The sequence below is a fragment of the Hyaena hyaena genome, unplaced genomic scaffold, assembly GCF_003009895.1.
Source record: "Hyaena hyaena isolate Hyena2069 unplaced genomic scaffold, ASM300989v1 scaffold_79, whole genome shotgun sequence".
Classification (NCBI taxonomy): Eukaryota; Metazoa; Chordata; class Mammalia; order Carnivora; family Hyaenidae; genus Hyaena; species Hyaena hyaena.
The window spans coordinates 1,487,569-1,501,071 of NW_024080711.1; the positions used below are offsets into that span (position 1 = coordinate 1,487,569).

Genomic DNA, 13,503 nt, shown 5'->3' on the forward strand with positions numbered 1-13,503 from the left:
TACACTTAATGTATTTATATATTGTTTGTGTTTTAGAGGGAGAATGCTGATTTCTTGTTGTATGCTATGTTGCTCTAATCTGGAGGCTAATGCTTGTGTGATTTCTTGGAAAAGAGCTCTTCAGAGTCTCAAAATAAGGAAAGAAGGAACTGTCCTCATCTTTAACCAGAAGAATCTTAAAATGCAAAATCCGTTGTTTAAGAAGGAAAAACTAAATATTTTCCATCAAATCACAGATGTTATGATTTTTTAAATCTCAGCTTGCTTTGTAAATCAAAGATAGGCCCATTTATTTTAAAAGCAGGCTCTTGAAAAAAATCTTAGGAGTTAATAATCAAGTTAATGTGGTAATTCGAAACCCCACTGATCTGTATTTATTTTGATAAATCTTAGGCTTGGTGCGCAACTGAGAGTTATTATATTCTGGGCAAAGTCACTTGTCTTTTGTAGGAACTACAAACTAGAATTGTAATTCCTATGTAAAAAAAGATTTTATTAAGAAATGTCAATTGTCATGAGACTCCCTCTGTTTCTGGAAAGGTCTTGGTATATGAAGAAACAATCTTTCTGAGTCAATTTTTGAACCAATCACAAAATTAAAATACTATCTATTATCTGTCTGGATACACCTGATTTGGTTAGTATTTTTCTAAAGAATAAATTATGTGCTGTCAGAATTACAGGAATATTAATAACAGATTTTGAAAACATTATATGAACATACACAATATTCATAATTATTGGGTGAAAGACCCAGTTGTTCATGGCATTTATATGCTCTTTACATAATCAGGGCTCCTACTGGAGTCAAAAAGAATTTTCTGTGCTTGACATTTGGATGAACATTTGGTGGGGAGAAAGCATACCTTTTCCCTAAGTTTCTGTAACACACATACTGTTTGCAAACAGTACTTTGTAGATAAACTTCCAAGAAAATGGCTTTCACATTTGCCTGCTGTGCGTGGCGCTGGGACATGGTTGGGTTTGCAAGATGAAACACATAAATGCTTATCATTTCTCAAGCCAGGGTTTTCGTTAATGTCCTTCCATACCTTCCCAACCCCTCCGGCCCCCAACCGCAGTTAAAGTTCAACCATTTAGGTTTTAAGTGCAGCACAGCGAAACTATGATTGATACCATCGGGCACTGAAACTGTGCTTCACTGTTGGTTCAGGCAGCCAGGCAAGAGGAGAGTGGTGCCAACTCTATTATAAAATCCCTGCCTGTTAGGATAGTTTTGGGAGCTGCCAGCTCAATGTAGCAGAGAAGGCAGATTATCATATTGTTTAATTTGTATAGAATCAGGATACCACGAATCAAAGAGAGCCCATTGGACCTTCTGCTAAGAATCTTTCCCATTAAAAGGACCTAGTCTAAGTGTGTTCAAGTAGAATCTAGTGTGTTGTAGCTCATTTGACCTTTAAAGACCTTCTCTACTGGGAGATTGACTGCTACAGCTCCACCAGGGAGGATTTAGTCTATTTATCATGGTATATTGCCAGTAGATGTGCCCCACTCAAGTGGTCCTTGTAAATACACACATTCTATCAGCTCAGCTCTCTTAGTTGTGACTTGGAACTGACAAAGGCCACAATTATCATTGCATCTGCCTGTCTGAGTGTGGTCCACTGTATGTGATGTTTGGGTCATTCACTGATCCAAGCATGAACCCTAATACCTTAGGAAATATGCACCAGAACACTATTCTCTTTGGCTTCTGTAGTACTAGGCAGGTTTTATGAGGGAGGAGAAAAGAACCAGTCTGCACTGAACGCTCCCCCCCGCCCACCACTCCCCCCCACCCCGTGAATTATAGTCACTACAGAAAGATTTCTGTATGATATCTAAGGTCAAAAACACAGACAACTGCATAGCTCCCCAGAGTGATCATTGATTTGCTGATATAAAGCTGTGTTTTAAACATTGTGGCCAAGATAAGCCTATTGTCAGTAATAACAATAACAGTAGTAGAAGTCAAGTGATCCCAGGAAAGTATACTTTTATTTGTTTGTTTGACCTAAAGATCAGCATTTGATGACGTCGTGATAGTCTTTCAAGCACCATTATGTTGCCTTCCTCTCCCCATCTAGCCTCTGACTTCTGTGATTACAGGACTACAATTGGTGCATTTGTACTAGTGCCTAGCATGGTCTCAGGAACATAGTAGGTATTTAGGTATTTGTGGCTCACATGAATGTTCTCGGCAGTCAGGATATCTCCAGGAGCAACAGACAGCATTTTCTGTCTACTTTTACCCCGAAAGTTCAGGAGGAGAAACAGGCCTGGCGTAGTCTTTCTCAGTGATCTTTATCATTCAATTCCCCTGAATCCTTGACATTTGAATTTTTAGTCCTTTCTCTCTACCATTACTGAATAACTATAGTCTATGGTCTCATCCTGCTGTCTGTGCGGGCTTTGTTTCACACATGTCCTCCAGGCTCAGTGCTGTGTCTGTGTTCTCATGACCTCTGTACTTGACCATTTATTACTGGTTGGTTATTACTGGATTACTCCTCCGTCTTCCCCTTGGACCATCCACTACATGAGGCAGGGGTCTGGCTTTGTTCTCTGTTCCCAGTGTCTAATGTTGTGTTTGACTCACAGTGGGCTTGTGTTGATGTTTATAGAATGAACGAATAAGCAAGTGAATAATAAGAATGAATGAATGAAAGGAATGTACCCATGGTTAGATCATCTCTAGGCACGTGTTTTCAGATGGTGGCTGGAAAAGTGAGAGTCTGTGGCACGGTGCACAAGGTTGTTGTAATTAGCATGTCACTAAGACATTCCATTTTAGCCTTACTGTTGACGTGGTGCTTTACCGATGTGTTTCTCATGACCAAGTAAGAGGCTCAGAAATAAAATTTAAAAATGATCTTTGTATAGATATAGCACTAAAAATGAGATATCTGCTTGTATAAATTACCAAAAGCCTACAGGCAATAGAGCTTGAAACGAATTAGATCAATCATGGTAGTAAAATCAAAGATTTGAATGGCTTTTAAAATGCAGCTCATGCCAGCGGCTCTTTGCTTTTGCAGGGCTGTTCTTTTTGATGTTGCTGTGACACAAAAGGTCAAGGGTTTGAGAGCTAATAAAAATTTCAGTGGGGTCAAATAACACATGGGTCACATAATGCATTGATGAAATTGTTTTCAGAATACATAACTGTACAGTTTTAAAACAATGAGCGATTTAAAGTTCTATGTAAAATACAAATGTGGTATAAATGAAAACACATGCTTGTGTTTTCCCAGAGAACACTTCTTAATATTCATATACTTACCACATAAGTATAGGTGCTGCACCTATTCCTTTATTCCATGGTAAATCAGCTATAAATGATATATACTCACTATGTAACATAAGGATAAGTTTAGGCATTACACTCCTCCTTCTCTTCCTCTCAACAATTTAAGACAAATTATTATTTTTAGTTCTTCTGTTGGTCAATACTATCATCTTTAATAATTTACTGGAGTTTCCGGTTTTTTTTGTATTCATGTTATTAATGTTGTGTCTCTTGATGCCCCTTGTTTTAAGATGAGGGTCCTGGTGAGTTTACTGCATTTCCTCTCCTATTTTATGTCTTACCTTTGCCAACTCTTCTTTTGCTTTTTCACTACCCTAGAGTAAGTTAATAATTTATATTCTGTCCTTCAGGGAAGGATTTTAAAAATGACTTAAAAAAATTGAAACCCAAAGACAATAAGTGACCTGTGTGAGGTCTCTTAGCTGATTAATGTTAGAGCTAGACCTAAAACTTGAGGCTTTTTTGGGGGGTGCCTGGCTGGCTCGGTCTGTAGAGCATGTGACTCTTGATCTCGGGGTTGTGAGTATGATCCCCACATTGGGTGTAGAAATTACTTAAAAAATTAAATAAACTTTAAAAAAAATAAAAGAAATAAAACTTAGGGGTTTTTCTACAGATAAACTCATTCATAACATTCATCACATGTTTACTGAATGCCTGTACTCCATCACACACCACATTAGGTATGACCAATACAAAAATAGTAAGAAATGGTCTCAAATCTCAAAATAATAGTCAAGGAGGAAAAACAGATATATAAACAAATAACTATTTCGATGCAGTCGTGTGCAAGGAGAGATGTTACCTACCTTTGTCTTTGGTTTTGTTTTAATCCCACAGGTCAGAGGTTTGAGAACGTGATGTAATATCAGAAGTGACAGCTATAATATGTTGAAGAGAGAGTGTTTTACACATCTGATTTATGCATGTTTGAAAAATAAGTAAAACTTTGCAGATACGCCTGAAGGAAGGCATTTGTTGTCTATTTCAAGATTTAATAGGAAAGCAATAGTTTTTATATATTTAAATTATAAATTATATAACGTTTTATATGCTCAGCATGTTCTTATTTCAGCATATCCAGATGTTCTTCATTTGTCCTTATAACATTGTGTATGTAGTGTTTTGATTCCAAGTCTTAGGCTTGTGCATTTTTTTAATAGATCCTTTTTATGGTGACTTGTGAACTTTTCCCTTTCTCTCTCCTACCCTCAGATTTTCATCACTGTGAATTGCCTGAGTACAGACTTCTCCTCCCAGAAAGGAGTGAAAGGACTTCCTTTGATGATTCAGATTGATACATACAGTTATAATAATCGTAGCAATAAACCCATTCATAGAGCTTACTGCCAGATCAAGGTCTTCTGTGACAAAGTGAGTAAAGATCATAAAGGTATCTTTGTTATTAGATATTATTTTTAATGATATTTCCCTCTTGTTACCTTCTCTTGTCTGGTGGTGTCAAAATAATCACCTTATCACACTGGGAGTTGTAATCTGTCCTGTAATCTGTCCTGTAATCTATTCCTGTTAGATATCTATGGAGTCATTAATCAACTGTATTTTTTATTAGTCAATCATTTTTACCACTAATTTAATGACTAATTGACAGTGCACTGTGCTATGAGTACAATTCACTTAGGTAACTGAAATAACAGATTAATAGTTTTTACTGGGTATAAATGTGTCCCAGAGCATATCAGTATAAACTGTATTATTTTATGGGTTAAATGGGGTCTCATCTAGAGCCTTTTGGAATGGAAATGGCACCTATAAAATAAACTCATTAGTAAACATGCACTCAGGAGGAGATACAGTTTTTTAATCACTCTGAATCCCACCATAAGAGATAGAGCAATTAGAATAGGAAAGCTTAAAATCTTATGATTGTGTGACATGAGATCCTTACAAATCCCAAATATGGATGTGGGAATAAGCAACAGCAGTTTTAAGACCTGTATGATACCAGCATTGTGAGGGAAATCAATGGGGCTACTTGATAAACAAAGAAGAGATAATCTACAAAATTGCCCCCGGTCCTCACTACAGAGTGAAGTGTGCCATCTGGGGACTGCATGTGAAACCAGGGTGGGAGGGTTTGCTGTTGGGTGCAAAAGGATGGAACGTTGAAGTGTTCAGGGCTCAATGAACTCCAGAAAGTTATAAATTAAAGTTCCATTCTATGGCAAAACTCTGCTCTGAGGAAAAGCTGCTGGGAATAGAATCCAAGTTGAACTGGACTCCTTCCACTCCCTCCCAAAAAGGTGCAAAGGAAATAGAAGTTCCAAATAAAAAGGGTGAAGAGGAAGGATATAGAGTAGCTAGAGCTCAGGAAATACAAGACTTTTTTTTTTTTTTAATTACTTTGTAAACACATCTGAAGAGACAGCATGAGAGCTGTGAAGCTAGCAAAACTATCTTGGTTCACTCATTTCACTTAAAAATAACCGTCAGAAAAGAAAAAAAAAACAGTTGAATCCCAATCAGTGTCTCATGAAAAAAGAGATTAAGATCACAGTGACTTCCCTGTGGACCTACCCATAAAAACGGGTGAAACCAAAGTCATGAAGACCAACATAAATCACATAAAAATCTCAGGCATGACATGTCTTGAGAATAGAGTGATTTGGAAAAGAGTTGTCACAAAATTCAGAAATAAACGATTAAAATATTTCAGAAGTAAAGACTACACTAGAAATAAAACGAGTGAATAAATATACCGGGGGATGTGTTAAGAGAAATGAAAGTTAAAAAGAGCAAAATTTTAACAATCAAAAGAAAAAAAAAAGATGCAAAAGAAAATAATAGATATAGGAGAGTGGTAAAGAAGATCCAGTATACATATAATAGGAGTCTTTGAGGTAGAAAACTAAAACAATGGAACAGGGTTCCAGTGGCTGAAGGAAGATAGGTGAGAGTCAGAGTTGTGGTCATGGCCCTGCAGGTGGCAAGAAAGATGACAAGGACAAGAAAAAGAAATACAAATCTCCTGTACCAACTAGAGTGAGGAAAAAGAAGAAGAAAACAGAGACTTGGTGCTGCTAGCAAGCTGCCACTGGTGACACCTCACACTCAGTGCTGGTTAAAATTGCCAAAGTTAGAATTAAAGACTATCCTCTCATGGAGGAAGAATTCATTAGAAATCGGGAACAAATGAAGCCTTTAGAAGAAAAGCAAAAGAAGGTAAGATCAAAGGTGGATGAACTGAGGGAGACCCACAATGTTGGTAGGAACATCGGAAGAGATCATTGATGACAATCATGACATCGTGTCTACATCTGTAGGCTCAGAACACTACGTCAGCTTTCTTTCCTTTATAGACAAGGATCTTCTGGAACCAGGCTGCTCAGTCCTGCTCACCCACAAGGTACATGCCATCATAGGAAATGGATGACATGGATCTATTGGTCACAGTGAAGGTAGAAAAGTCCTCCCAGGAAACCTATGCTGATACTGAGGGGTCGTACACCCAAATCCAGGAAATTAAGGACTCTGTGGAACTTCTCTCACTCATCCTGAATATTATGAAGAGATGGATATAAAGCCCCTAAGGGGGTCATTCTCTATGGTCCACCTGGCACAGATAAAACCTTATTAGCCAAAGCAATAGCAAACCAAACCCCCAAGGGGTTCTATCTGTAGCTACCACATTGGCCCTCAAGGAAATGGTCGGTAGTGTCCTAGCTCCTAGGACAGATGAGGTTGGAGGAATCCATGTTCCAGTTGATGTTTCTTAGCAACACTTCCTGTGTACCTTTTTGAGCGTGATAGGTAGGAGGCCCACCTTCATCTGTTGGCCATGTGCAGTGCTCTGCCCCCAAGAAAGTGAGCTCCTTCTCAAAAACTAAATGAATGAATGAATGAATAAATAAAATAAGATAATGGAACAAAACAAATGCTAAAAATAATAAATCTGAAAAACTTAAAGTATAAACTATATATATCAATAAGTATATGTATATTTAAACAGCCTACCAGCACATACTTGGGAAAATTGATGCAGGAAATCAACACCAAGTTGTTCATTTCTTAGACTTTAAAAATATTCTTGGGGCATCTAAGTAGAATAGAATAGAATAGAATAGAATAGAATAATTACAAACTCACTTTATAAAGAAGCTTTTGTCATCAAACTTTTCAACAGCATTCTCAGGGACAATTAGGTAGCCTCCCCAATACTGGGGCCAGTGAAGTCCAATAGACACAGTCGTATAAATGAGAAAACAGTAGGGTAACAGCACAAGTAACTTGTCTAAGTTACACAGTGAAAAAGTAGAGGAGCTGGATGCCAGTCCAGGGCTGGTTCCAAACTCATATTCCTTGAGTTGATAAACAGCTGTATGCATAAGAAGCCAAAGTGACAGCTGATGATTCAAAGCCCCAATGAAGAGCCAAGGTAACCTTTTAAAAACAAAAGAAAACAAACAAAAAGTCAGTTAATATCTTTAATTCAGCATATTAAACATTTAAAAAGCATCTCCAAATGATGTACAACAGGGAATTTTTAAAGTCCAAGTGGGACAGCATTTAAATAATTTGAATTCCCTCACTGTATTCCAGATGTTCCAAGGGAGATTGTAGAATCTCCCCTCTAGGAATCTCCTTCTTGGAGGCGAGGAGTGAGATTAGGGACAAGGAGAAAGGGAGGAAACGATGGAATAGAGACACTGAACCATCCATTTACCCTTACATTGCAGCTGGAATTGACAGTGGGAAAGAGGGGCCTTAAGGGATGCTCATATAATTATTTTTTTCAACTGTGTTGATATGATAAATACTAAAACTCAGAACAAGAGAAAAATGCAGGATGAATAGAGAGTGTTGCATTGTCGTTCACCTATGTCAGAGGACTCCAAGAGACTAGTGATATAGAGAGTTTCCAGGGGGGAGTTTTGAGCTTACTTCTCCTGTTGTTAAAGATAAAGAAGAAATGTCAAGCAGGGTGCATTAACCTTACCTGCTGGTAGTTTTTCTAAAAAGCTATATGTAAAATCTTCTGCTGTAATTTGCCATATACGCAGCTCTAATTTCAAAACCCAGGTGAAACGTACTCCTGGAAGACTGAAAAGAGAAAAAGTTTAATTTTTCCACTTTTCAAATGGGTGCATGAATGCAAATGATTCATTTGGATTATCTTCTAAGGCAAAAGAGCTAAGAGCCATTCCATTTTACAATCCTGTTTCCTAATCATAGTTGAGAACCCTAAACAGATGAAATTCTGCACTATTTATAGTTCTCCAGCTTGATTTATGATTAACACACCTGTAAGATACAAATAAAGACCTCTAAATTTTTTTTGTATATTATGATACTTCTTTTGAAATATATATGTTTATGCATTAAAAATTCGGGATCTATCTATATAGCTATCTATATCAATACCTATGTCCCTGTCTTTATACCTATATTTAATTACTTCCATTATCTTTCCTGAAAAACAAGAATTGTATTACTGTAAACAGTAACTATGTTTTCTGTAAAACTTGAGAAATAAAGCTACATTATTTTTTTAAAGATTTTATTTCTATTTATTAATTCTTGTTTGGAAAGATCTTGGAGGTGACAATTGTTGGAGATGATGAAAAGCTAAAGATTCCCTTGCAAACCATCTTGGTACCTTGGCCAACTTTCAAGCGGTTAAAACACATTCTTAAGATAAATTTAGGAGTGGGGGGAGGGGGGAGATGGGCATGGAGGAGGGCACTTGTGGGGATGAGCACTGGGTGTTATATGCAAACCAATTTGACAATAAACTATTTGTAAAAAAAATAAAATAAATAAATTTAGAAGAAACGATTTAAATGTCAAATAAAACAAAGATAGCCATCACATCTCAAGAAGTGGCCAAAGTGATCACAATATAATCAGGAAATCTTCAGGCATATTTTTCAAATCTCACACTCCAAAGAGAACACTTAGGCAGGGGAAATTATTTTTAAATGACAAATTTGGTCTTTTTTTTTTTTAATGTTTTTTATTTATTTGTAAGAGAGAGAGAGAGAGAGACAGCGTGAGCAGGGGAGGGTCAGAGAGAGAGGGAGTCACAGACTGAAACAGGCTCCAGGCTCTGAGCTGGCAGTCAGCACAGAGCCCGACGCGGGGCTCGAACCCAGGAACCGCGAGATCATGACCTAAACCAAGAGATCATGACCTAAGCGAAAGTCGGACGCTTAACCGACTAAGCCACCCAGGCGCCCCAAATTTGGTCTTTTAAATGATAAAATTATACTGTTCTGGAAGAACTAGACTTTTTGCACTTTGATAAGAGTGGAAAGAATGTCTTTTAGAAGCTTAAGGTCACAGATAATCAAAGTAAGGAAAGGAATTCATGGAAGGTCATGTTCAAGGAAGCTTTCTTCATCTTAATTAAATGTATCTAAGCTTTTCTGGGTCATTGTGAAGTCAAAGATTGATTTTAGAAATGGGAACTAGAAATGTTTGGATACCATCAGACTTGTTATTTTATCATGCCGATATCTGGGCGTTCTGGGCAGGAAACTTCTTATATAGACATGGCGGCAAGACTGAGGTCTATGAGGAGCCACTCTTACGTTTTATGTTAATCCATTTGGTGTGGCACGTCAAAGTGTACCTGTAAAACAATAAGCAGGTGACTTTATTTCATAAACATTGACATTGAATATGTAGAAGTCTTGAAACATTAATTCCAGATCTTTTCCTCATAGTAATAGTACCAAATAAAGTGCTAGTTTGGAGATAAAACTGCTTGACCAACCTTGGGTGTATCTTCAGTGAGTTGTAATTTATATAAAATTTCACATTTTTATTTATATTAACTACCATACTGTATAGAACTCCAAGTACATGGAAAAATGTCTTATATGAACCTAACAAAAAATGAATAACAGGAGACTTTTGCTTTTATTTCACACCAATTTCGACAAGGTGAGGTCTGTACTTTTAACATTTTATAATCTACATACAAAAACTGTACAAAACTTTAATATATCTTGAAGGAACTACCAAAGGATATATTTCTGTATTTTATTTCCCTATTGATGTGAATGTCTGTGATGTATAATTATCAATGACAATTCAAAACTTAATAGTGAAGCACTATAAACCAATTAGTCCCTTTTGGTAGTGAAAAGTGTTTTGACAGCAAAACACACTTAAAATATCTGGTTAAAAAGGGGCGCATGGGTGGCTCAGTTGGTTAAGTGTCCAACATCGGCTCAGGTCATGACCTCACTGTGAGTTTAAGCCCCGTGTTGGGCTCTGTGCTGAAAGTGTGGAGCCTGGAACAGGCTTCAGATTCTATACCTCCCTCTCTCTCTGCCCTTCCCCTGCTTGTGCTCTCTCTCTCTCAAAAATAAGTGTAAAAATTTTTTTAAAATATCTGGTTAAATTATTATATCTGTCCAGAACCTATGTAAACCTTTTAGAACACACCTGGCACAGAGTATATATTAGCTATAATTACTCATTTTTCAAGAATGAGCTGTAATGCTATCTTCTTTATGATCCTCACATTGACCACAGATCTCCAAATCTCTTGTGCCTGGATTTACTTTGGCCAGAATGGGGAATCTGCTTTTTTCAAAAAGCCAATTTAATAAGCAAAATATTTCTCTCAATGTTTCCAAGAGCCTTATATGTCTTTTTCTTCGAAGTACCTATTTCATGATTCTTGTCCATTTTTAAAATTGGTGTATTAGTTTTTTTTTAAATTTGAATCATGTTTTGTTACAGTATTTTCACCAGTTTTGCCTTTACTTAATTTATTTTTTATTTTTTATTTTTTTTATACCAGAAGGATTAAATTTTTATATTTTCAAATCTGTCTTTTTTGTGTGTGATGACTCGGGGCAGTGTATACCTGGAGGTTGCCGGCCAGTGCACTGCCACAGAGGACAGATACTGTAGATGCGCATCTGAAATCTAGGGGACGAGTGTAGTCTGGGGGTGTCTATCTAGATGCCACCTGTCTTAGAGCACCATGGAAATACGGGTGCAGGTAAACTTCGGCAACAAGAATGGAGAGAGAGGAAAAAAAGAACACTGTTGGAGCATCTGTATTTGGAAGCGTGAGAAGAGGGAAATGAGTTGGCAAAGTTGACAATGGAGAGTGACAATAATAATAGTAATAATAATCCAGGAATCCTTGAAGGCCAAGAAGGAAAGAGCTATAAGGTGATGGTCACCTGGTTAAGTAGGGTGGGATCTGGCAAGAGAAGCCAATGAAAAAGTCAGATTACCAGGAGCAGAGGATCAAAAAGGAGATGAACGGACCAAACTTTTTTCTATTTGGTTGAATGACCACAATCTCCAAGCACTTGTGCACACATTAAAACAAAAACCAAAATCATACTTGTATGTGCAAAATGATCTTACACTGTTTCCTTAGACCTTTCCTCATTTCCACTACTACAGTGATTTTTAAAAGTTCCATGACAATGAGCAAAGGGGAAGTTGTATATGGAATTCACACTAAGCCTGAATGCCCTCCCTGTGCCTAGGAATCGTGTTAATAGGCCAGCGCTTTATCTTAATGACATCGTATTATAATCACTAAAGTTACCTAACCCTCCTCACTGGGATAGGAACCTGAGTCTGGTCTTTCTGTGTGGATTCAAAATTGAAGCTGTATAGATAGGCAGGATTTCAGAAAAGGGGGAAAATCTGGAAGAAGTGGGATCAGTCAGAGGTCAAAATGTGCTACAGACTGAGGATCTGTCTGAGCCTTCAAGTACCGAGTCATGACCTCGCTGGAGGGACGGAAAGGGGGCTGCCTGCTCTCCCTTTACCCTTGTCGTGTTTCTTATCCTAGAGGCTTGTGTGCGGACAGTATTTTTGCATGCTCTGATAACATACCTGGCATTGTTTTTCCCTGTCAGGGAGCAGAAAGGAAAATCCGAGATGAAGAGAGGAAGCAGAACAGGAAGAAGGGGAAAGGCCAGGCCTCCCAAACCCAGTGCAACAACTGTGAGTGTTGTGGAGGGGTGGGCTCCGGCCGGGCCAGGTCCATCAGGGAAACAGGTGGAAAGAGGTGGGGGGAGGGCAAAACTCGGGATATGTGAGGCGTGGCTGGCTTTCCCCTAGCCATAAACACTGGGTGAATTTTCTCTGGGAGGAGCAGATGGAATCACGTGATCAGATTGTTTGGCCAGGAAGGACTTTGTAATATCATGGAGACCAACATCTTCCTCCTCCAGGCAAAGAATTTGGGATGGAGAGAGGGACAGGAGGGCATGAGAGGTGCCAGCCACCTCAGCAGTGCTCGTCCAAAGTTCACGCTCTTTCTGTTGGTCTGGCAGTAAGAGAGGGGGCGATGGTAAAGTGTGTTCATGTCTCTGGCTTCTGGAAAGCTTCAGACGAGAAAACAGTGAACTCAGACTAGGGCTACTCACACTAAGAGGTTTTAGTCACGTGTAACCCTCTCACGTCCAGCCTCTGATGGGAAGTTGGCGGCAATACCCTTACAGAAGAAGAGCGACATCACCTACTTCAAAACCATGCCCGATCTACACTCGCAGCCGGTGCTCTTCATACCCGATGTTCACTTTGCAAACCTGCAGAGGACAGGACAGGTAGGACCTATCTGCTAATATCCACCTGCCATTCATCCACGGGGCTGGTGGAGCCTTGAGAGAGAATCACATCAGGCAGCGTCGACCTTGAAAATAACACCTGCACTCCATGCACTCCATGAAAAGTCAGTCACTTTGTAAGAAAATGGATTTTTATGGAAAGGAATGTCTCAGGAGAGGAAGCTGACTTAATAAGAGGAAGAAGAGAGTGAGCTGATGTTAGTGAAGTATTGACAAAGCACTGAAAGAGGAAGAAAGTAAGGACGCTGATAACCTGAGAAAAGTTAGGTGTTGTTCTTGTGGTCTTGGGAGGTTAGCCTGATGCGATAGAGCTCCACCTGATGGTGGGAAATTGAACTGCACCTGTAACTTCAGAAAGTTGCCCAAGAAGAAAACATTTTCAACTAAATAAAACCATATCAACAATTTTTCCCTTAGTAAGTGAACAGTTCCCATTGACTAGGTAAATCATTTCACACCAAAAGAAAAAAATGAGATCGTAGACTTGCCTTTTTAAAAGTAATTCCTGTCTTCTCATTATATCTACAAGTGGAAATTAAAGAGCTAGAATTAAAATAACATAAACACCCAATAATTAACTCATTACGGTAGCTCAATTTGATGAAATATTATGTGGCC

General features: G+C 38.3%; 1 protein-coding gene and 1 pseudogene across 3 annotated transcripts in view; both read left to right on the plus strand.

Moving 5' to 3' along the window:
- The window catches only part of GRHL2 (grainyhead like transcription factor 2), a 170,802-nt gene that overhangs the window by 123,877 nt on the left and 33,422 nt on the right, over nucleotides 1-13,503 (plus strand). For all 3 annotated transcript variants that reach the window (XM_039233823.1, XM_039233824.1, XM_039233825.1), the window contains exons 9-11: nucleotides 4,529-4,687; nucleotides 12,172-12,259; nucleotides 12,725-12,864. In XM_039233823.1, coding sequence (XP_039089754.1) covers nucleotides 4,529-4,687; nucleotides 12,172-12,259; nucleotides 12,725-12,864 — 387 coding nt within the window. The remainder of the gene's footprint in view (nucleotides 1-4,528; nucleotides 4,688-12,171; nucleotides 12,260-12,724; nucleotides 12,865-13,503) is intronic.
- On the plus strand, nucleotides 5,234-6,955 carry LOC120232854 (annotated as a pseudogene).